General features: G+C 46.5%; 1 protein-coding gene across 2 annotated transcripts in view; it reads right to left on the bottom strand.

Annotated features, from left to right (window-relative positions):
* The window catches only part of PLEKHH1 (pleckstrin homology, MyTH4 and FERM domain containing H1), a 48,679-nt gene extending 36,175 nt beyond the window's left edge, over nucleotides 1-12,504 (bottom strand). The window contains exons 1-3 of one of the 2 annotated variants that reach the window (XM_072038845.1): nucleotides 12,189-12,504; nucleotides 6,026-6,197; nucleotides 514-576 (exon numbers count right to left, since the gene is read on the bottom strand). In XM_072038845.1, coding sequence (XP_071894946.1) covers nucleotides 514-576; nucleotides 6,026-6,151 — 189 coding nt within the window. In that variant the 5' untranslated portion in view covers nucleotides 6,152-6,197; nucleotides 12,189-12,504. The remainder of the gene's footprint in view (nucleotides 1-513; nucleotides 577-6,025; nucleotides 6,198-12,188) is intronic. The other variant, XM_027457963.3, reaches the window with a different exon arrangement.
* Between the last annotated feature and the right edge of the window lie 10,006 nt (nucleotides 12,505-22,510).

Genomic DNA, 22,510 nt, shown 5'->3' with positions numbered 1-22,510 from the left:
TGCTCTTGGCTGGCAATTGCTAATCTAGCATAGAGGAAAACAGCATTGTGATATGACAGTGTTGTTCCTATACTTAAGCTGGTGAGAAAAAAAAAGTCTAAAACGATTTATTTTGCAGACACATCCTGCTTCTTTTACAGAAACTTCTTTACTTGTAGACAAGTCCCTACCAGCACTGTTATATATTTTTCTGAGGGCCTGCCAGAGTTTTATCTCTGCACCTTAACCTGAAGTAAAACATCCCCTTCCTTTTCCATAATCAAGTGGGCTAATCATGGATGAGCAGGTGAAGGCTTTAAAGAGAGGCAGATATAAGGTGCTGGTTTTCACTAGATATTGAACCTCTTTAGGCTCTTGTTCATAGCTCAGGCTCAAAGACCACTCACCACCATAAATCAGGGTTTGCAGCACTGTAATATAGTAGTGAAAGTGCTCTCTGTACAATGAATTGTAAGAAGTTGAGAGTAAGTTCCTGCTGGGCTTGTACTAGAGCCATGTAAGATGACTTCTTACCTGTTTCTCTGCATCCTCAGCTCTTTGCTCTGCTTCCATTACTCTCTGCTCCAATTCTTGCATCTTCAGAATCAGAAGACAAGTGAGGAAGAGGGAAAAATAAGAAATTAACATCATCCAGAGATTTGGTTGTTTGACTTAGAAGCCTTCCATTTCTTTTTCAGGTCACAGATCTTCGGCATGTTTTGGGTTAAGTAGTCAGGTTTGACCGGGAAAAAAGCCTTTGACCTTTTCCAGTCATCTGCCCCAACCTGAATTTACCGGAACTGTTTTCTCATTAGTAAGCTTCATCATTCATTACACGGGTCAAAGGAATAGTCCCGGAGTCTTGACCCCATTTCTACAATTTACACACCATGGGCTGTCCCTGCAAGAAGCCTGACTACACACCAACATCCTTTCCTGTTTTTATTTCAGCTAGGATTTATTCACAGTAGTAAATAAAAATGAAAACATCTTATAAAGCTCACAACAAGTCTGAAGTGTCGCTTCAAAAAGCATCACAGGCTCATACGTGACAGAATTATTGGTGTTCTTAGTTTTCTTGTTCTTCCCATTTTAAATAGCTTTGCAGACTGACAATTCTGTGATTTCTAATCTGAGTGTTGCTTCAAGTACAAGAACCCTGTTTTTCTTTTTTTTTTTTAAACTAGCAATAGGATTTCATTTGATGTTTGCAAGGCTGTCTTCTACCACCTGCCCTGCCTTGATGAGTTTCAGATTTTAGCCCAGCAAAGGGCTAAAATCAGCTCAGTGACTCTAAGTTTCAGCCATTGAGCTGCAAAATTTGAATAATGCTCTGTTGAATTTTGAGCATTTACTAGAGTTTTATTCACGAAAGAACAAGATAGAAGCAGCTTCAAAAGATCAAAAGAATCATGCCTCAAGCAAACAAAAAAAAGGAAGACTGTAAGGGAATCTGAACTCTACTCTGATGTGTTTGATGACTCTAGATAAAGTATCAGAGCCAACAAAGTCAGGTAGAACACTATGAGAATCAAATCAATACTTTTGAAAATGGGACTTATTCATCTCGTGTTGATCACCCTGAAAGGAGATATCAGTATTCCCTTGTTTCCATTTCCTGTCCTCTAGGTAGCAAAAAGACTCTCCTCTCCATAGAGGCACATTGAAGAGTGGACTGACACTTATTTACAAACATATCAGAAAAGTACACATATGGAGACACAATCATCATATAACTTCAAAAAAAAAAAAGTCATTCTGTAACAACTACAAAGCACGAAGAACACAAATTGCCACATTTAGCATGACACATATTTGATAAATCTTTTCCAGTGGAGCAGTCAAGGACATCACAGACTATGGACCTTAATCCACAAATCACTGAGGACATCTTGGCAGAGGATGAGAGGTGCCACAGAAAATTGCACAGACAGCTACAGCCATAGCTGTTCTGACCAAACACAGACACTGAAAGTCTTGGTAGAGACTGAGATCAAGGCAATCTAACATTAACAGCAGTTGTCTGGGCACAACATTTTCCTCCGTCCATTAGGAAACGTGGTCTATCAAGGAATTTCCCTATTCATCTCTGAATGCCACAGCCACAGACAGGTAGCAGCAAAATATGTTGGTGAAAGACAGATGGAAATTGGTGGCATAATACACTTTCTGAAACAAAGACTGTATCTGGTGGTAGCTTCTGAGTGAACAGTTTCTGCTAGTTTTCTGATGAATTGACATCACGAGGGACTACATTCAAAGCACAGATCTCAGAGGAATCTATCCCCCAACTATCCTCTTACAATCACAGCTGGATTCTCCAAAGGGTTGGAGATCTCCATGAATGACTCAAGTTGTTTTAAGACAACAGCGCTGTTCTGAACAAAAAATGTCTTCTTGTTCCAGCAGGTTCCTCATGCCACTTTGCTTCTTGTTGGTAGTAGTCCTGGTTCCTGATCAGGACAGAGTAAGTTATGTTGGGACCATTCCTGATCACTAGAAAGTTATGAAACTTCTTGTGCAATCAGGATGGTCTGGCAAAGTTCCAGGCAAATCAATTACATTCTGTCACCCTAATTCCCTCTGTAGCCTTAAATGAACTCGCACTTTTCTTAGCTTCCTGTACTACATTGTTGGGTTGCCCTAGTATGAACTGTTAAATAACCACTGCATTTCTCATATCCACAGAGTGATTGCTTCACCCATCCATGGTGTCAGCTGTCTCACTGGAGTACATTCAGTTTTAATACATCCATGCTTGTAAGGCTCTTTCAAATCCCTCAATGAATTAATAATAATACTTGGCATTTACACGGGTCCTTTCATTCAAAAGGCTTTATAGCTTGACAAATGCTACTTAGAAATTTGACCCAGGTCACGCAAAAAAATCAGTGGCACAGATGAATTCAAGCAACTCTTCTTCCAAACATTAGCCCAGACAGCTTGAATAGAGAGAGAAACAGGCCCAGTTGTATAGACATGCTTGCATGAGACAAAAGAGGCTTTTTCCAAGTGTTCATTTTTATTGAATTAAGACAAACAGGTTAAAAGTTACCCAGATAGCCCTTCTAAAAGCAGCAAAAGATCCTCCTATCAGCCATTCAGAAAGCTTTCCCTCTCCTGACCGCTCAGAACACATGAAATAAAACCAAGGGGAAAAAAGGTTCAGGCATGTCTCAGCCTCATTTTCCTCTTGTTCTCTTCAAGCACTCACTTGCGGCCAGGTCGCCTCGCTGCCAAGGCAACAGCCTGCTATGGGGCCTCAGAGTGAAATAACCCCGTGTCCAGGGACACCAGGCCCCTGCTGAGGTCTGCACAGAGCCTTGTGCCCCGCAGGGGCCCCAAGTTGGGGCCCTCCACCATACCGGCCCACGCGGCGCTACCATGCAGTGAGGCCAGGCTGCACGCGTGGCCAGTCGTGCCGTGCCAACACCGTGCCAGCACCGTGCCAACTGGGGCGCTGGCAGTTCAGCCGCCTTGGTTTGCATTCCTCCTGTTCTGAGCAGCGATCCAGATTAGTCGGTCTAAGCGGATTTTCAAAATCTCAAGTATTTAAAGGGTTAGCGTGCATTGTACTACCAATGTCAGACATGAGTGGGCTTTTTTGTTTGCTTTTTTTGAGTTAAAATAGTGAAGTCTCCCTTGAAATCATAAAATTAGACTGATTTAAAATTTGGGGAACAGGTTGCCAAGCTTTCTATCCACGGATTCCAGAACCCTTGGATAAGCTGGCTAGTGAGCAAGTGTCACACTGTTGCTAACACCGTTCTTTGCTTTTATCTGGTAAAACCGTTAGATATTTTAATTTTCTTTTGCCATAAACCATATCAGGGAATCTCAGGGGCAACACAGGTTGGCAACCCAGCTTCAAACTGTGCCCATCTCTCATTTTTTAAGATTTTCTCCTCCTTCCCTCAAAACCCTTCTAGAAACACAGTATTTTTAAGATGTCTGAATCTCTTCATTCCCACTGATGGAAGTAAGTAAAAATAGAATCACAGTTGCTATAAAACATGACAGAAATCCCTGGAGCTGGCATCACCACACTGAGCATGCATTTTCCTTGGTTCTGCATCCCCACCTGTCCAAGTAGCGGGATGCAGCACGGACAGGAGCCCAGTGCTGTGACTGCAGAGCAGTGGTGACAGAAGGGGAGAGGAAGGTGTCTGAGGAAGTCACTGCAGAGCACTCAGGAACAAGGGGCACAGAAAACTGGCCACCAGCCACGTAAAGCATGAGCATCACATGCTGAGCACCTGCTCTGGGGCCTAGAGTCCACCTGCGTCAGGAGAGGAGCCAGTCCACATTCCCAGGAGTGCTTTTCCCTTCCCATATGACATTCAGAGTAGGGAACTGCAAGCCTGCTAGCTCTTTGACCCTTCAAGTAAGCCTAACAGGGAGCTGTGCAAGTAGTTACAGAGTAACCTGATCACTGAACCAAGCTGCTCCTTAATCTTAACAAAGGGAACATCGCTTTGCCTGAAAGGCTGGATTAATTGCAGTAGGGCCCCTCCTCAAGGACCCCCCTAAAGCTGATGACAATTTTATTCTGTTGTGGCCCACAGACCCCCCTAAAGAGATATTCCAACAGGGGCCTGGCAAGTCTGTTTTCCAAAAAGAAGGGTGATAGCTAGGTGGTAGCAAGGAAGTTTCTCAGAGCAGAGTTAGAGCACACAGCTACATCTCCTGCATTACGGAGTCTGTGGAGTACTGCACATCACAGTTGTCCTTACCAGACCTGTACCACAGCTGTGCAATGGTTTTTACCCTACTTTATCTAAAGTGACTTTAGATGTTGCTGTCCTTGGAGAATATTGAAAATAGTCATGATGTCCACCTCCAGAGCTACACTGAAAAGATGGTCAGGGTGCTAGAATTGCAGCATTTCTTAAAACAATGAGATGGAATAAATGTTTCCCGTACAGCATAAAGCATTAGTCGACGTGTAATTAGATCGAAAGCAAGAATCAGAACTGCTCCACTCTGAAGAAACTCATGTAAAAACATCCAAAAAAAAAACACACAGACAGGCATATACACATGAAAGTTGCATAACCCAAAGTGGAGTTAAGAGAACACATCTATCATCAAGTAAAACTTAGTGTTTGCAGTAAGCTGCAGTCAATCACAAAGATTTCAACTCATCAGCAAATTGTGACTGAAAGAAACTGTTCTCACTTTCCAATAGTAATTGAATGGCTGAACAATCTTAAAGTGCACTGTGATATTGTAAGTCACGTTTTGAAACAAAGAACTCCATAACAAACTACAAGCTTGGATTATGTGCAAATTAGAGCTTAGTGAAAAAGCTTGAGTTCAAATCGAAAGATTGTGTAAAGAAAGTCTATACGCTATGATGGAAGTTAAAACAAAAACAACAACAAACAGCCACAAAAGCATACACCAAAACCTCAGGTTTTTGCCAATCCTCTCTCCTAGGACTGCAGGTGAGTTTATCTAATGCACTTGAAAGTGAGATTGGTAGGAGATGCCTCTAAAACCAGAGGGATGCCATGCAGATTTCTGACATCTAGATCTCATAGAGCACCCCAGTCCTGCTCTTCAGCATCCCCAGAATGTTTCAGAACATTTTGACTGGATAAGCAATCTTATCCTGCTGTTATAACAGTATACATACCACTGTCCAGTCTTCTAACATTATACCATAACTTGTCTGGCAACAGGACAGCTTATGGGAGGGCAAATCCTAAACCCACCATTCTTATAAAAGATAACCCATCTTTGCTCTGTAGCTGCCTCATTCTCTTGAGTTCTAGAAACTTGCTGGTACAGCGTTTTCAGTACAGTCAGAATACCTGGTAATTTTCCAGAGAACAATGCCAAATTCTTACTTTCACTAACATCACTTTACACTGTGGCAGGAATATCCCGGTGTCTTAAGTGATGAGCAGACTGAAATGACCTACTGTAAATGGGAAAGAGATCCCCACTACGGGTACAGTTTTACTCAATGATTCAGCATTTAGGTATTTTTGCCTTCATGTCATAACTCAGTACAAAGTAGAAGAAGCAGTCACTGCCTCACCTTCTCAGCTAACAGTTCTCGGATCTTGCTTGCCTGCAAGCGGAATTTGAAGAGCTGAGACTCCAACGCGATGCATCGCTTTTGCCAGTCCGTGCAGCTGCCATTCTCCACTGCAAGTTCAGCCATTGTTCAGCAATCCACTTGGGATATCTTCTGAGGTGCTCTAGAAGTCCTAGAGAAGAGAAGGAGGGGAAAATAAATATATTTTTTTAGACTGGCAAACTTTTCATCCCTTGGGCCTAGTCTCCCTCAGTCCAGTCAACAGGACCAGTAAGAGAGCCCATTTATTCTGCAAGCAGAATCATAGAATGGTTGGGATTGGAAGGAACCTTAAAGATCATCTAGAGGTACTAATCCAAGTTACCTCTGCCAGAAGAGGCTCTTCTCTCTGCTGTAGCAGATAAATGGATCATACGACAGCTTCCTGATTTGCACTGGACAAGTCAGGCAGGTGAGCTGACCTTGCTAATGACCAGCACAGGGGTGATTACAGGCAGTGAGTTCAGGAGTACTTGCCCACATCGTTCTCCCTGCAGATTGAGAGAATGATGGCTTCTAGCTGATGAGCAGAGACGAGCCCCAGGCAACAGCAATACCTTTCACGGGTACAGCTGCATTTGGGAGAGAACTTGCATCTAGAACCTGAAAGAGCAGCAATGCTTCCATGCAGCTACAGCATGTCCTACAGCCACTGCATTGTGGGGAGCACTCCATTAGAATCAGCTCACAACAGGAAACTAAGTTTTTGCCTCGCAAAAACAATTATAAATTAATGTTGGCACTACATTCAAAGACAGGGATGTTACAGATGAGCATATGCAAGCATTTAAACATACATAAGCCAGCAGTTAATGGATAACATAAATATTCAAATAAACTTTTACCTTTAAAGTGAGTAAATAATTTACTAATGCATCACACTGTGTATTCCACAAAGAGCCATCTTGCCATCCTTACAGGCCTGCTCAGCCTCTACCTATATACACGCACCAGAAGGATTTTCATTCCTGCCTCCTTTATACCATAACACTATGGCTGCAAACTTTCAAGTCACTAAAACTTTAGGCATGGCTCAGGTCCCACATTCATTACAAATTTGAGACAACAGTGTCTTATCTCACACTGACTGGGAGAAGATGCAATATATGAGGTAACAGTTCATTTGTTCCAAATCCCTCACTACTTGATACAGTTAACCCACAGCACGCTGCATCTGATTTGTGGTTTCCCTCAAGAATTCTTCTCCCCATCTGAAAACCCAGCCAGCTCTCCTCCTGTTAGCTCCAAGTCCTGCTCTAAGGGAAACGCAAGGCAATGCACGTGCTACTCAGCATTGGCAGTGGAGCAGGACAGATCTCAGGAAGGACTAGAGGAACTCTGCATTTTTTAAGATACAGCCCTCTCTGCACCCCCTTGGTGGCAGGAGGATCTGTGCTTTCCTAGCCAGCCAGCCAGCACCCTGGTTTTGTCACATTGCTCAATAGCCCTTTCCAACTTTGAACAGCCCCAAGTCCCAGCAGAACTCTTCTGCACCATTTCTGGATGAGGTTTCTACAATAAGACCTATACAGAGATAAATAAATTCAGAAGAAACAGTTATGTGACCAGAACCTCAAGAAAGTTGTACCTTTTTCCTTCTAATACAGACTCTGGTTTAAAGTAAAACCTTTCCAACACAAGTGTTTTTTACATAGTGGCAAAGTCTTCTCTAGTTTGGGTGTATGGACCACCAAATCCTTTCCAACGGAGTTGTCTGGCAGTCTGCTGATGCATATCTAGAAAAATCTGCTGCTGTGCAAAAAGCAACGTAAGGGAGAGGGGGGAAAGGGGCAAGAGAGAACAGATTTGTTTCTTGACTAATCCTACCAATGTCTTGGGCAGAAGTTGTCTTTCATTAAGGGGTGACAAACTAACTGAGGAGAGCAAACCATAGTGGGCCAAGCATCCTTCACAATAACAGCCTCTCCATCTCAGAGGTACTCAAGCACTGCACAGAGTCGAATAGAGAAAGCCTTTTGCATTGGAAGCACTGGACAGTTACTCAGGACACATTCAACTAAGATTATCCCTGTACATGCTGACACATTCCCACTTCACTCTCCAGAAACACATTTAATGCTGAATTCCAGAAATACAAGATAGAAAGGACCTATTGGGTTGCGCTAGGGCAAGTCTTATAAAATTAACCACAATAGAAAACCCAGAAGCTGTTTTTTCCCCCCTAAGTTTACAGACCTTGCATGCTCCTTTCCGCTAAGGACATTTCTAGAACAATTCTGCCAGCGGGAAAAATCTGAGAACTATGAACTAACGCTCATACATCCAGCTCCACCTTTACCAGACCTGCTCCACCTGTGCCACAGAGAAAAGACTCGCATGACTACAAGCATCAGCTGGCTGTCTTCAAACAGACTAAAACATACACATGCAGTGCACTTCGTTTCCTCACTTCAGCTTACCTTATTGTAACACAACACAAGAAGAGCTAGAAAGCAATCTCCATGCTCTGAGGTTCATTTTTACTGCAGCTAGCTTGAACATTTCAGTTTAGCCCAGTGCCCCCAGCCACCAGATACTCTTCCAGCATCTGTCATCCTCCACTGTATCGCTCTATTAAAACATGCAGAGATCCCAGCTGGGAACAAGCTAGGTCTGAAGACCAAACATGCAGTTCTACTCAAGTCCTTGTAGAAAGTGATATACAACTCCACAAACTGCAAGAAGCTACAGCTTTTGGAGTTGTTTCTAAACAGTTACTGAGTAAGAAAATAGAAGTTTCAGACACATTTTAAGAGACATGCAGGATGCACATAATGTGTCCTTAACCAAATTCAGGAGTTGGTGAGCACTCAGATTACAAACACCAACTGAACGTGTGCATTCCCACAGCCAGCTGTACAACCCTACAATAACAAACATTTGCAAAGCCAAAACAGTCATTAGCTTCATCACAACACTGAAATCCATACTTCAGGACTTCGCACACGCTCACAGGCAAACACTTTCCTGAACTGGGGCCAAAGTAACAGGCCAAGACTTGGGAGACAACAGTGAAGTCACTCTGCCTCACCGCCTGCACCTCTCCCTCTGCAGGGTGAGAAAGCTTTAGATGTCCCTCTGGTGGTGTGCACCCCACAACACCTGGCTCATGTTTTGCAGGTAAAAGAGCTGAGCTTCAGGTTACCCTAAGTATACATAATAGCATACGTTTACATAATACAGCAGGCCACTTAACTCCAAACAGCAAGCATGTAGCTGAATGAAAGGATACATATTATACCCCTTAGCTACAAACATGAGTGATGAGTTATTTTGTATACAGGTTGCTTTGTTCAATAATAGAAAGTTTTCAGGCAGCCAGTTGCCTGCCTTGCCAATGATTTGTGAAACTGTTCTAGCTCGCAAGAGGGGCTTAAAACAAAGAGAAGGCAGACTTACTCAGTACTGCATTGCTGAAAGAGCTCTGTGACAGGAAGGAAGACCAGCATTCTCCAACCAGCACACCTACAGCTTTACAGAAACACAAGCCAGCCTTCTCCACAGTCCAGCACATCGATGTAATCTCTAAGCCTGGTTAAATGCTGGCAAGGAACTAGGGCATCTTAGACACACTACACAGGGTTTCCATCTCAGGTAGTGATATTACCCGTTCTCAAGCCAAAAGAGCACTAGCTGTGAAAGGATGCTACAACACTAGGTGTTCTGGATATGACACTTCAGCTCTCAAAATTATTTTCTTTCATGCAGACATAAGGAGATTTTAGTCTTTATTCACAGAGTTTAAATCCAAAGAGAACATACAGTCAATGAACCTGATTTACCACACAGCTCATGCCAGAGCAAGAGTAACTTCCTCAGACAGTCCATCACTTGAGGAAATTAAAGTACCCAGTTCTGAGAAGTCTAAGACTGGGATAGATCAAATCAGTAAGCCTAGTTCCCTTCCACTGCTGGCAACGGCATCATATAATCCCTTTGGTAAATGAATGCAGCCATTTTGCTCCCACTCTTCCTGTTGTTCTAGAACCTCATCTCTCTGATGAGCCGCCTTCTAATTACCAGCATAACTATAATCAGAACCAGCTTGCATCTGTTCGTTCTTGCAAAATATTGCCCTTCAGCTTAACTAGTTTTCCCCATGTTTACCCCCTGGTGTATTTATAGATATCAAAAGCTTCACCTTAGGGACCCCATTTTGCAAGACTAGAGATAAGGAGCTCTTCTAGACTCTGAAGAAAGCCTTGCCCCTCTCCCCCTGCACCTGTTCCCACTTTAGCACACACAATATGAAAGCTGCCTTTTGTCTTTCTCACTCCCCTTACAGACACAGGTGACCACAGACACAGCTGGAAGGCAGCATGCAGTCTCCAAGACTTATGTATTGGTACTTTTCACTCTCCTAGGGAATATCACACCTGATTGCCTTTGCCTTTTTTACAGCCACACTGCACTGGTGGCCGATGTTTGTAGACAAGCCAACTCTACTAGAGCAAAGGAATCTGAGCTGGCCTTGCCTTCCAAGTGCCAGACGTAGGAACACGTGGGGGCCCACTGCAGTGATCCTGGAACAGATTAAGTACAGGTCTGTGCCAGACCTCCACAAGATCAAGTACAATCCACTGCAAAATTTAACAAGTCCATGGTTATCCTGTAGTCAGTTACTATATTCCAATCTTCTTGTCCCCTGCTGTTTCTAAACAGTGGTCTCCCAGGCTTTGTGCACGTTTTGTTACTAATTCTAATGGGTGATTTTGCTATATGACATTAGAGTTTATCCCATCTTTTACTAATCCCCCAAGTAATTTGACTCTTCTAGTAAAATACCTTCTAACAGACCCTCCCCATTACAGTGGTGTCACATTATCTTTTGTCAGTTCTTTGCTTATCTTCTTCTATTAATCTCCATTTCCTCTACTTAAGCTAATCATTTCCCAATGTGTCATCATACCAAATCATTTCTAGAGGCCACAGATTAGATTTAAAGTTTGTTCTCTGTAGCAGAAAATGCACCTTTTCAGAGAAAGATGCTGTATTGTCCTGAAGCAATGTTTAACATCTCACATTCACCTTTACCCCCTGAATTGCAACTTTCCTTCAAGCTTACTCTGAATTCTCAGTTTCTGTTAAATGCATCGTTCCTCCCCTCTTCACATCCTAAACTATGCTGGCCATCCGTACTTTATGAGTTACAAGCTCAACTTTGATTTGACAGACTGACTTTAAATCCTTGCCCCCGCTGTTATCTCTAGGACTTGCCATTTCACAACCACTCCCGCCTGCCCCCATGATTCTTAACCGTCTTAATTGATTAAGGTTTTGGATATTTTTACATAATTTACATTTTATGTATTTTATACAGTTATACAAAGAGTATTTGTATTGTTATATCAAACTGATTCAACAGTTGTGGGTTTTTTTTGTTTGTTTGTTTTCCTTTGGAATACAAAGAAATTGAGAAACTTGAGAAATTGAGAATACTTTCAGGTGCGGTGTTTTAGGGACATGGGAAACAAAAAGCAGCCACAACTCAGAAAAGCTGAGATCATCCCAACCTGATTCATAAATGCAGCCAGACACGCCCTGAAGAGCAGCCTGACTTTCTGAGCGTTACAGCAGACAGCTTCCAGTGAAGATAACGGGAGCTGCTCAGTCCTTAAAATGCTGTGGGGGAACAAAACACGAGAGGGGACCAGGCACTAAACGTAGGTGCGAGACTTCTGGTTGTGACTTGTAAGAGTAGGTTTCAATGAGCAGCGACAGCTCCGGCTCCAAACACCGTATCCAAGAGATACGTGAACGGAGTGCCCAAGGTGCAGTTCTGCTGAAGTTAACCCCCCCCCAGCGGATAAATCCCGCACCAGACAGTCACTTTTCCCCTCATTCCCCCCCGCCGCCCCAGCGCGGAGCACTCGGGAGCGGGGCGCTGCTCCCCGCACCTGCCGGTCCCCGCCCGCACACGGAGCCGCGCCGCGAGCCACCCCGCGCCCCCTGCCCCTCACGACCCCCCCTCCATCCCCGGGGCCAGCGGCTCCGTCCAGCCACGGAGCTTTTTTCTTTCCCCCCTCCCAGCTCGCGGCTTGGGATGCGCGGAGCACGCGGCAGCTCTCCAGACGGACCCCTTCACCCCGGGCCGCCCCGTCCCGTCCCCCCGCGCCGAGCTCACCGCGGGCGGGCTGCGGGCAGGTGCTCGTCGCCGCTCCGCTGCCACCCAGCGCCCGGGCCGCGAGCGCCGGCCCCGCGGGGAGCGCAGGAACTGACATCAGCCGCCCCGGGCCCTTAATCCCCTCCCGGCAGCGGCGGCCGGGCAGGTGGGGCGGGCGGCGCCCCCTGCGAGGGAGGAGCCGCGCCCGCTCCCCGTCCTTGACCGCGGCCGCCCTCCGCGCCCAGCCCGCGGTGCTGTGGTGGGGCCGGGCTGCGGGCAGCGGCTCGGGGCGGCCCCCGGGGGCTGCCCCCTGAGGCGGGACAGGTGCCGCGGGGCCGCCATCTTGTGCCGGGCGCCTGGGGGCTGCAGCCACCCGCTGCGTCCCCGGGGCTGGGCGCCCCACTGCAGCCATCGCCGTGGTTTCGGGGCCGCTGTTCCCAAACCGTCCCCAGCCCAGGGTCACACCCCAGCTGCTTTTGGCTGCACTCAGAGGAGCGGCCAGGTGGGGAGCTGGCAGCTGGTCCCCAGCAGTACGCTGCCTTCACCTGCCGCAGAGCCCCAGGAGCACCCCAGGGCCCAGCCAGAGCCCCTCGGTGAGCTGTAGGCAGCTCCAGGGCACGGGTTGGTGCTGGGATAGAGGTGGAAATCAAGTTAATGTCTTAAGAGTTTCCTGGCTAGAAACACTCTCCTCACCATATACTTGGGCCACCTCTCACACAATATGGCTCAAACGCACCAGCCTGCGGCTTCAGGCATTTCTAACAAGAGCTGCCAGCACATCAAATACTTTATTCAGTAACAGGGCCATCACTTACTGAGCTGCTTTACATTTAGTATTCCCTTACAGGAATACATACTGATTTACAGGAATACATAGTGACTTACAGGAATACATGGTGATTTACGGGAACACATACTGCATGTTTCTCACCATGAGCTGCCAACAGGGCTAACAAGGAAGGCCGGTCTGTGGTAGGAGTGCAGAGGCCTGCTGCTGCCCTCTGCTGCAGGCAGCTCATTGCCTTCTCTGCCTGAGCCTCAGGTGGGAGTACGGAAGACCTCAGCTAAACGGAGGCTTCAGGACCAAACGCTACCAGGGCTTTGTGCCTTAGACCAGCATGTTTCAAAGCAAAATGTAGTTCATTCAGATTCAGTATCTTGTTACTTATTCCATCATCAGGTTCATGACTTCTGCCGAAGGTACTTTACAATTTTCTCTGTGAAGCTCTTCTCAGAGGAGATGCCTTGTTATCCAAATAAGCAGTCAGATTTGCAAAGATTCAGCGGGCCTTGCAGTTCCCTCAAGATTGTTTTGCCTGAGATTTCTCATCCATTTCCAGTGTCATGGGATTTTGGCTGAATGAAGCTGCCTTTTCCTTTCCAGCTACAAGACAAAGCATGCATTGCTGAACTGCTTCTGTCAGAGAGCAGGATAGCACTACACAGAGATGGCCAGAGAGCCAAGTGGAGACAGGCAGAGAACTGAAAAGAAACAGGCATCTGGCAAGGAGACATCCCATTTGGCCAGCTGAGCAGGGACAGACAGGAATACAGGCAGAGGTGGTGCTGGCTGCTGTCACAGTGTCACCCAGAGAGATTTCTCCATCAATTCTCAGTACAAGGGATTCCCATTGCCTGTAATCTGCAAGTTTTGTGTGTGCCTGCATTAATTATTACTCCCAATGATCAAAGAATTGTAATAAATAAATAACCAGAACCAACGTGACTTGTGGCTCCCTATAGGTATTTCAGCAGGGCAAAAGGTAGCTTCAAGCTTCACAAAGTCCCCTCCTGAACTAAGGCTGACCAAAGACAAAATGGGGAAATGAGTTATTCCCTTCATCTTCTCTATACTGTTCCTGATTTCTTTCAGCCACACATGCAACCGGTGTTCCTTAATCCGAATTTTAGGAGGTATTTTTATTCTTCCTTTAAAGTCACTGGTCAAGTTCTCTCATTTGCACCAGCAAAGCCAACAGGATTGTATCACTGCCTGAAATGTCAATCCAGCCTTGAGTTTTTCCCAGGCATCGAAGCTTGACTGCCAGGACATTCCTCAGCCACTGAACTTTACACAAAGTACCTCCCCAAGAACTGCCTGCACACACCTCGCTTTAACTCCTGGAGTCCCAGAACCACATCAGCACTCACAGATCCGTGTGCTGCTGTTGCTTTAATGCAAATATTCTACAGTGCTATGCCTCCTTTCACCTGCTGTCACTTCTGTTAATTAACAAAATTATTATTGACAAATGTTAATTAGAAATGTGCCTTCTTTTACATAATGCAAATAGAAAATTTGTTTTGACTTCAGAGAGAGGAGGTCCTAAGACCAGACAGCAGTATCGCACAGTTCCTGAGTGAGTTCCCTCAGCAGTTATCTTTAATATGTCTGCTCTAGCACTCTATGTCAGGTCTTCGAAATTTGCAGACAAATCATCCATCAAAAAAATAAAACTAAAAATAAAATAACATTTACTATAAACAGCAACTACCTTATTGACAAAACAAACTCTCTGGCAAGTCCAAGAGAACTAGCTTGGCACTGTTAGGCTATCGTTATCACAACACAAGCACGGACTGCTTTGTTAAGAGCACCTTATCTGAGATACCTAAATAGAAGGGCAAAAAGACACAAGAGAACTAGTTGTCAGAAGATTAGAGCAGAAAAAACTGTCTCTAGAAAATGAAGTTGTTATAGCTCCACAGGCAGGAGACAGCATTATGTTCCTGACGCAGCGCTGCTGAAAACTTACCAAAGGGGCAAAGCCACCAGCCAGACCATGTGGGAGCCCCACTGAAGGCTCAGTCCTACACGAGGAAAACTTGCACAAAACGAAGCCAGTGCTGTGAAACATCTGTCTGAGGAACTTGTCCCTCGCCATTGGGAACTTAGGCTTCAGATAGTAGTTCTCTGAATTCCACCCAGGTTAGGGGCTTAAAGAAATTGGAAATGGCCTTTGTGCCTAGTTCCATTTCTCTGTTTCTTGTGGGCTTGCAGTGTGCTGACAGATGCAACACAGACCTGCAAACCTCTGCTTTGCTTCTCTTCTAATCAGCAGTGACAAGCTCATGCAGCAGAAAATAAAGAGACTGGCAGCTGTGGATCACCTCACTGCATTAACCAGTTGCTTGTGGGAGGACCCAGTGGGAGGGCCAGGAAGCCATCGCCTTCCACTACTGTATCAGCTGGGTTTGGTTGTGTGATGGTCATCTCGTCACACCTCACAGACGGGACATAAAGACCTTTGTGTGTTCTAGTCAAGCCAGAACTCCTGCTTGAGCAAGAGCATATGTTTTGTATACTCAGTCCTGACTGGCAGAGAGCAAAACAAAGCAGAATTCCCATTATCCTCAGGGAGTCATCCCGGGGTAACTCCAGTGTTAGTCTCAGATTTAATAGCTAATGCCTTGTTTCATCTCTGCATTTCTCCCATTTCAGCCTCCAAGTATCAGATTTCATTACGTCTTTTTCTGTTAGATTGAGACATCAACTATCACTTAAGTAGTCTGTGGAGAAAAGAAAAAAAGGCCTTTCTCTTCTATAAAATACAGATTTAACATCTTTCACAATAATTAATGTTTCCTTGTGCTTTTATCCTTGTAGTTTTATCTAGATCACAGATTAGATGAATGGAGTTTAAAAAGTAAATTTGGGGTTGTTGTCAGCATGCCTGCGTGTCCATGTCAAATTGCTATTGCAGGTGGGAGAAGAAAGGAGGACAGCACGTGGGAGTCTTCAGGCTGAGGAGGAGGAAGGCAGTCCTTGCAAGCGTGTTTGTTTTGTGTGGTCTTTCGTGTCTGGTATTGGCTGGTATGCAGCCCATAAGGTTCTCACATACCACAGCGCTCTTTGAATCTTTTTCTGAGTCCAAGACTACAGAGGTCAATGCTGTGCAGGTGATGCCATACATGATGTATTTCACAGGAAAACTGTATCAGGCTCAGGTGGCTGTGACTGTGCTAACAGAGCTGGCTCAACAGCACTTGGAAGGCTGAATGTTGCTGCCCCAAGGATGGGAGGCCTGCCAAGGAAAAGGAGGTATAGAAAGGGCAGGGAATGGAGCTGGGACAAGGTGCTAGGACGAATCAAGGAGAGCCCTGGAGAGCTGGACCTCCTATTCCCGCAGCCCCAGTGATGTGCGGGATGGTCACAGCTCTGCTGCTGCAAAGGGCAGTCCATGTCCCTCGCCCCTACCTGAAGCAGCAGCAGGTCTGCCATCCCAGGAGTGCTGCACAGGCAAAGTAGGCAGCAGATTGTGGTCAGTTTGTTTCCTCATGTTTCCTGTGAAATGCCAAGATGATTCCAGTATCACAGTGCAAAAACCTACATTAAGGAAAGACACAAACCATGTGGGGAGCAGAGTACAGATTATAGATCACCGGTTTGAATTCAGGCCAAGTAAAAGAAATAAAAACTGCTACCCTCTGACAAGCAGCAGCAGAGACAGCTATGTGGACAAACTGGTGATATCAGCCCAATTCTCAAATATCAGCTCTCTGAGGGACACATTTACTAGGACTGAGCACTGAGGAGGCAATAGGGTGTGCTGCATAGACTTCCCTTACTGCTGTCAGAGCTCTGCATCAACCCGTCACTGCAGACAGCTTCTCAGCAAACAGATTCAGACCAGATGGGATCGCGGGGAGTGAACTCACAAATGAACTCCCCTAGAGCTGTGAAAAGAATTGTTGGATGGGAAGGGTTTGGGTAGGCCAGGAGAAGGGGTATCCTTGTCCCCATACCCCTGTGGCAGAGCTGGCAGGAAAGTCCATTTCAGAATTGTTAAATCAATTCTTTCAGGAAAGAGGAAAGTGGGTCCCAGCTGGGACTTTGGGTGCTGACCTGAGATCTCAGCCCCAGGCAGCTGGGGCGGCTCTGTGGCCAGAGCAGGAGGGGCTGCACAGAACACAATGGGGTCCCCTCTCCACAACCGGCAGTTCGCTGGCTGGGAGCGGGGCAGAGAAGACACCCGTAAAGATGGGGCTGGTCTGTGGGAAGGGCTTTGGCTGCCTTCCCGGTCTTGCACTGAAGTGAGGCCTACAGCTGCCCGATGTCAGGATGGGGTGCGGAGGAACGAGGTTCCCCACTGCAGGACTCTGACTTGCTGACTCCTGCTGCTGGAAGCAGCGGGCGGGCTGTCCGACAGGGGTGCGGGAGGGAGGGAGGCTACTCTAGCTGGAGAGGTTTTTGGCTCCTTTCCTGGTCTCACACCGGAGCCAGGCACACAGCTCCCAGATGGTTGTGATCTCTGCTCTGGGATCTTTCAGGCCTGTCAAGGCGTTGCATAAAGGGAGGAATTATTTTGCTCCCGTGTGGGAGGTGGACATGCCAAGAGCCCCCACCGAGGTCCCTCCGCCTGCCTCTCCCAGGAAGGGTCACCTGCAGGTGAGCAGCCCCGGAGAAGGCTCCATCTCTCCGCAGGCGAGATCCCCAGACAAAGTGCTCTGACAGCAGCAGTTGCTGAGCCTCCCTGGCATGGCTCTGCTCCTGCCGGTTCCCATGGTGATCCACAGAAAGAGCAGAAAAGCACTGATCTCTCTGGAAGACAAATGATAGGGTGTGATAATGCCAGTGGCTGTGGAGGAGGGGACAACCCTGCTTTTATGCTGTTACCCGAGTTCCCGGGGTCAGTCCTGGGGCTTACCCCACCAACTGGCAAGGAAAGCGCCAGTACCACCCCCAAAGGGATGGGAGCAAGCCAAAGCACTAGCCTCTGTTTATGTGCTGCCACAGCGAGCAGTCTGGTAGCGCTGTGACTTGGGAGGGGTTTGCAGGGAGTGCTGCTGGGGAACCCGGGCTGGGCCACCACGGGGTATTGCACACAGAGGAAACATGCACGCTGCCCTCTCCTCTGTCATGCCTAGAAACACACGGACAAAATCTCAAACTTTTCATCTTGGTCATAGAGGGAAATGTGTAAGGAACGAATTCCACAGTCCTTCCTGCATGGTATCATTTCACCAGGGCTTCACCCGCTGCCCTGCAGGTCCCAGCCTGCCCTTCTCTCCATCTCCAAAGCAGCAAGTGTTACTCTCACACTTCCCCACGCAGTCTGGAGGCACCTGCCTGATACCCGCCCATCCCCTTGCGTACAGCCATTGCCAGGCAGCACAGCCTCCAGGAAGAAACGGCGTGGAGGGGATGGGCAGAGCGGTGGTTTTTCTGATAGGTATCATTTTTATGATGCAGTTAAAGATTTCCAGAAAATTCTAGAAGGACAGGGCGGTGATGGTGAAATTGATAAAGGATAAGATGGCTTTCAAACACAGCCAACAAGTGTCTTCAGAAGCAAACCTAATTTTGTGTGCCTCCACCTCTGGGCAAAACGTTCTTGGCTCGGTTTCAAAGGTGCAGGGAAATTCGAGGGTTGGGTATCTCTGAGAACAGGTCTCAGTGCCTGAAAGAGGGTGACCAGAAAAAGGGGCAGTTTTGAAAATTTCATCTTAAATTGCATTGATTTTGTAACTACCAAGGAGCGCTCCCTGGCAGGCTCAGGGATTGACCTAGAACTTTTCATCCATGCCCTGCCCAAGGTAAAACTCCTTGTAAGAGCCGTCCACCAGCTTAGCCACAGATTTTGGCAGTGCTCAGATGTCACTGTGCTGACGGCTGCCATGCGAAAGACTTCCAGCCATTTCCTCACACTGTACTTCCTTGTCCAGAGCCGTGTGATCTGCAAAGGACCTTCCAGAGACCAGGCCACGGCCCAGGATGGCCTCCCCTGCCCCAGGCAGCCCCCTCACCTCACCTCAGTCCCCGTGTAGGGGTGCTCTCTGCTCGGGTTGTCCCTCAGCAAGGGCTGGGCTCACGCCTGCTGCACTGCAACAAGCACACGGAGCTGAGGTTTGCCGGTTAGCCTTTGTTTCAAGTCTGCACAGCATCAGGTACCAGGCAGTAATTTGCAAAGCAAGCACACCCAGAGCTGAGTGCCAGGCCCTTCAGCCAGCCCAAAAAGCAGGTACAGGCAGGTGTAGGATCACTCACTGGCTGCTGTTGGCTACATCACTTGCTCAGCAGTGCATGTGCAGAGACACACACGTATGAGATAGGTGCTAGCTCATTAACCTAAGGCAGTCAGTCCCTAATTATCATGTCAGATCTCCACTTAGGGGCGTGTGCTTTATCATGCTGATGAAGCAGAAGATACTCCAGAGCATCCTTGCCTCTTTTTTGTGCTGACTAAGCACATGTTTGTGGTTACACACTTATGTGCTCTTGTCCTTGCATGGTAACTCTCTGACCTGGGCTCCCCCCGTGAGGTTATGGGCCTTGCTGAGAAGTTCTACAGTCCTCTCCTTTCTCCATATTTAGGTTAAGGAAATATTCAATATTACTACTTTTCATTGTCATGATATGTTGGGGTCGCTGACATGTATTTTCTCCAAAATCCCAAGCACTCAGGTAACCATTGTATCTTAAGGCAGCACACAATCATAATAGGCAAAAATACAAATACCACAAACAACTGTTTCAGCCACTCAGAATTAGGTAACCGTGAGGTCAACTGTGAGAAGTCAGTTCCGCTATTCTGCTTGACCTCTTAGGCCAATTTATGGAGCTGTTCAATTTTCTCTTTGACTAGTCTGACAGATTGAAACAACTCCTTTCACTTTAACTGCCACATGAGTGTGAAGCAGGATGATTTATGGTCCTTCCCACTCTTCCTGTAAAGGTTTATCTTTCCACATTTGTTTTTTTGCCCAGTGTTCAGGTTGGAATGGATGCACAGGGGCATCCAATGGAACCAGTAATCATTCCTGTATATCCGTGGTATAATGGTATACAGAAGGTGTCTAAGATCCCATACTGAAAAAAATAAATATCTATATATCTATATCTTCCTCAGATGTTGTCATCTGGAGAATGTGGGGGTTAGATCTCACTGTGTATGTCTTTTGTTATGTATGGCTCTCGGGTCCTGCACAGACCTATACTCTATACTATTTAGTTTCTTTACTGGTGTATTGGGGTAATAAAGTTGGACTGGCCTTCTCAAATTAATCATACCATAGAAACTTGTCTACCAATAGCTCTAATCCTCTTGCTGCAAAAACTGACGCGATATTGGGGTACCCATAAAGGCATTGCTCTCAGCTTTAACTCAATCTGGACTGGGGATGCGTTTTTTACTTTCTCATGTTGCTTTCCTGTCCAAACTAACAGAGTTATTGTGTTTAAAACCTCTTCAAGTACCTGCTGGTCCCCTCCTGGCTCTAACCAGAAGGTAAATTTGGACTTTCCAAGAGTTTTCAGTTAGAACCTTAACTTTTACCTTGTCTGTGGCAAAACTCACTTGGGATTTAGTTTTCACAGTAAGTCTCTTCCCAGCAAAGGGAGAGCGCACTCAGGCATATATAAAACTGGTGTGTCAACATTCTTCCCCCAATTTTACAGTCCATCAGCTGCAGGAGCGGTCTTTTACAGTTTGTCACTACAGAATTAGTTGCACCACTGTCTAAAAGGAAATTGATGGTGTCTCCCCCAAACTTAAAAGGAACCAGGGCATCTGGTTCCTTTTATTTTATTATTTACTGGAATTTCATCCCTTGGTCCCCGTCATTCTGACTCCAAATCTTCCAACATAATCAAATGATGCTCCTCACTGCCTCTGTTCAGCTCCTTTTTCTTTTCCAGCACACACTCATTTTTCCAGTGCCCCTCTTCCCTGCACCAGGCATGTTGGTTGGAGCCTATGGGTTTACTCCTTCCTGCCCCCCCTCCTTTGTCCACGTCCTCAACCTTCTCAAAATCATCTTCTATATCCACCTCTGCCTCTCCCCTGAGTTCCTTTCCCTTCTACAATAGCTGCTGCCAAAAGTAATGCCTACAGCTTAATTTTTTCTATCTCTTTTTGCACCTCGCAATCATTATAAACTTTGTGTGCAATTTCAATTAGCTGAGAGACTGACATTCCCCCAGCCCAATCTACCTTCTACATTTTTTCCCTAATGTCTGGAGCAGATCACACGATAAACTGCATGTTAAACGTTCTCTTATTGGCCTTATCATCTGGGTCCAGATCCATCCATTTTCTCACCATTTCACAGAGGCGTTTGAAAAAAGCAGGTGGGCTCTCATCTGGGTTCTGGCAGACCTCATACAGTTTAGAGGCATTTTTCATTTTTGATGCCTCACGTTGAATCCCAGAAAGGATTACTTACTGGTACTGCTTTACCAACCCTCAGCCTCTGCCAGTATTTGGGTCCCCCTCAGGGTCTCTCTTAATCGGTACCAATGCTGTTACCTCCTCCCAGGGGAACCTCTGCCTTGCCTGTGCCTGAGCTTTTTCCAGAACCATTCTCCTTTCCCCTGCAGTCAGAACGGTGTTTAATAAAGCTCACATGTCTGCCCAGTTAGCATGATACTTGCAAATAATTGGTGCATCCCCTGTGGATTATCCCTAGAAGGCCCAGCTGACTGTTTCCAGTTCAGCAAGTCTGATGTAGTGAATGGTACATGAACAAAAACAGGCTTCCCCAATGATCCTACAGCCTGCCTCAACAGGGTTTGGATAACTGGCCTTCCCTGTTTGGGATGGCAGGCAATTGGGCTAAAATTTATGCTGCTTCTGTTTGAATCAGTTGATTCATTTAGGGGAGATAACACAACCCCTGAACCTGGGGAGGCATCTTGTACTTCCCTTGCAGGGCTCACAGGTAAGCTTCCCTGCCCTGGTGACAGCAGGGGTACAGAGCCTTGGCTTCACCTACCGAGCCAACTAAGGAGGGCTTACAGGTTACCAGCCAGGTTCTGCCACACCATGGGATCTATGTGGGAGACTGACAGAGAACTTAAACCTGCCCCTCTTCACTAAACCCATATATGATGAAGGGTGCCCTCACCAGCCCACTGGATCCCCCCATGTTAGCAGGGGACCTCTACAAGCATCATACCGCTGTGCCACCCATCGACTCCAGGTTGGTGGAGGGCTGAGACCAGACCAGTGATAAAGTCCCTTACTTGTGGTTACACTGCTGCGTCCTTGTCCTTGCATTTTAACTTTTCGTCCTGGGTTGGCAACACTTGTGCCCTCAGAACCACGCACAGAACAACAGCTGATTAAAACAGCCTGAGTAGCACCAACAATTAACCCAGCTGGGAGCTTCTGTAAAGGATGTCACAGGGTAATTTTAATTATTGCTTAATTAGTGCTAATTGCCCACAGCAGAAGGCCAGAGCTCAGCCTTCAAATGCTCGGTCGGCCAGACAGCACAAGCTCTTACCCTCCAGGAAACCCCAGCCATAGGCACTGTGAGGAGCAGGATTTGCACTTGGCTACTGTGATGGTGGTAGTAGTGAGTGAGTGAAACTCGGGTGTTCTTCTGGAGCAGAGAGAGGA

The sequence above is a fragment of the Anas platyrhynchos genome, chromosome 5 (genome assembly GCF_047663525.1).
Source record: "Anas platyrhynchos isolate ZD024472 breed Pekin duck chromosome 5, IASCAAS_PekinDuck_T2T, whole genome shotgun sequence".
Classification (NCBI taxonomy): Eukaryota; Metazoa; Chordata; class Aves; order Anseriformes; family Anatidae; genus Anas; species Anas platyrhynchos.
This window is presented reverse-complemented; position numbering and strand designations above follow the sequence as displayed.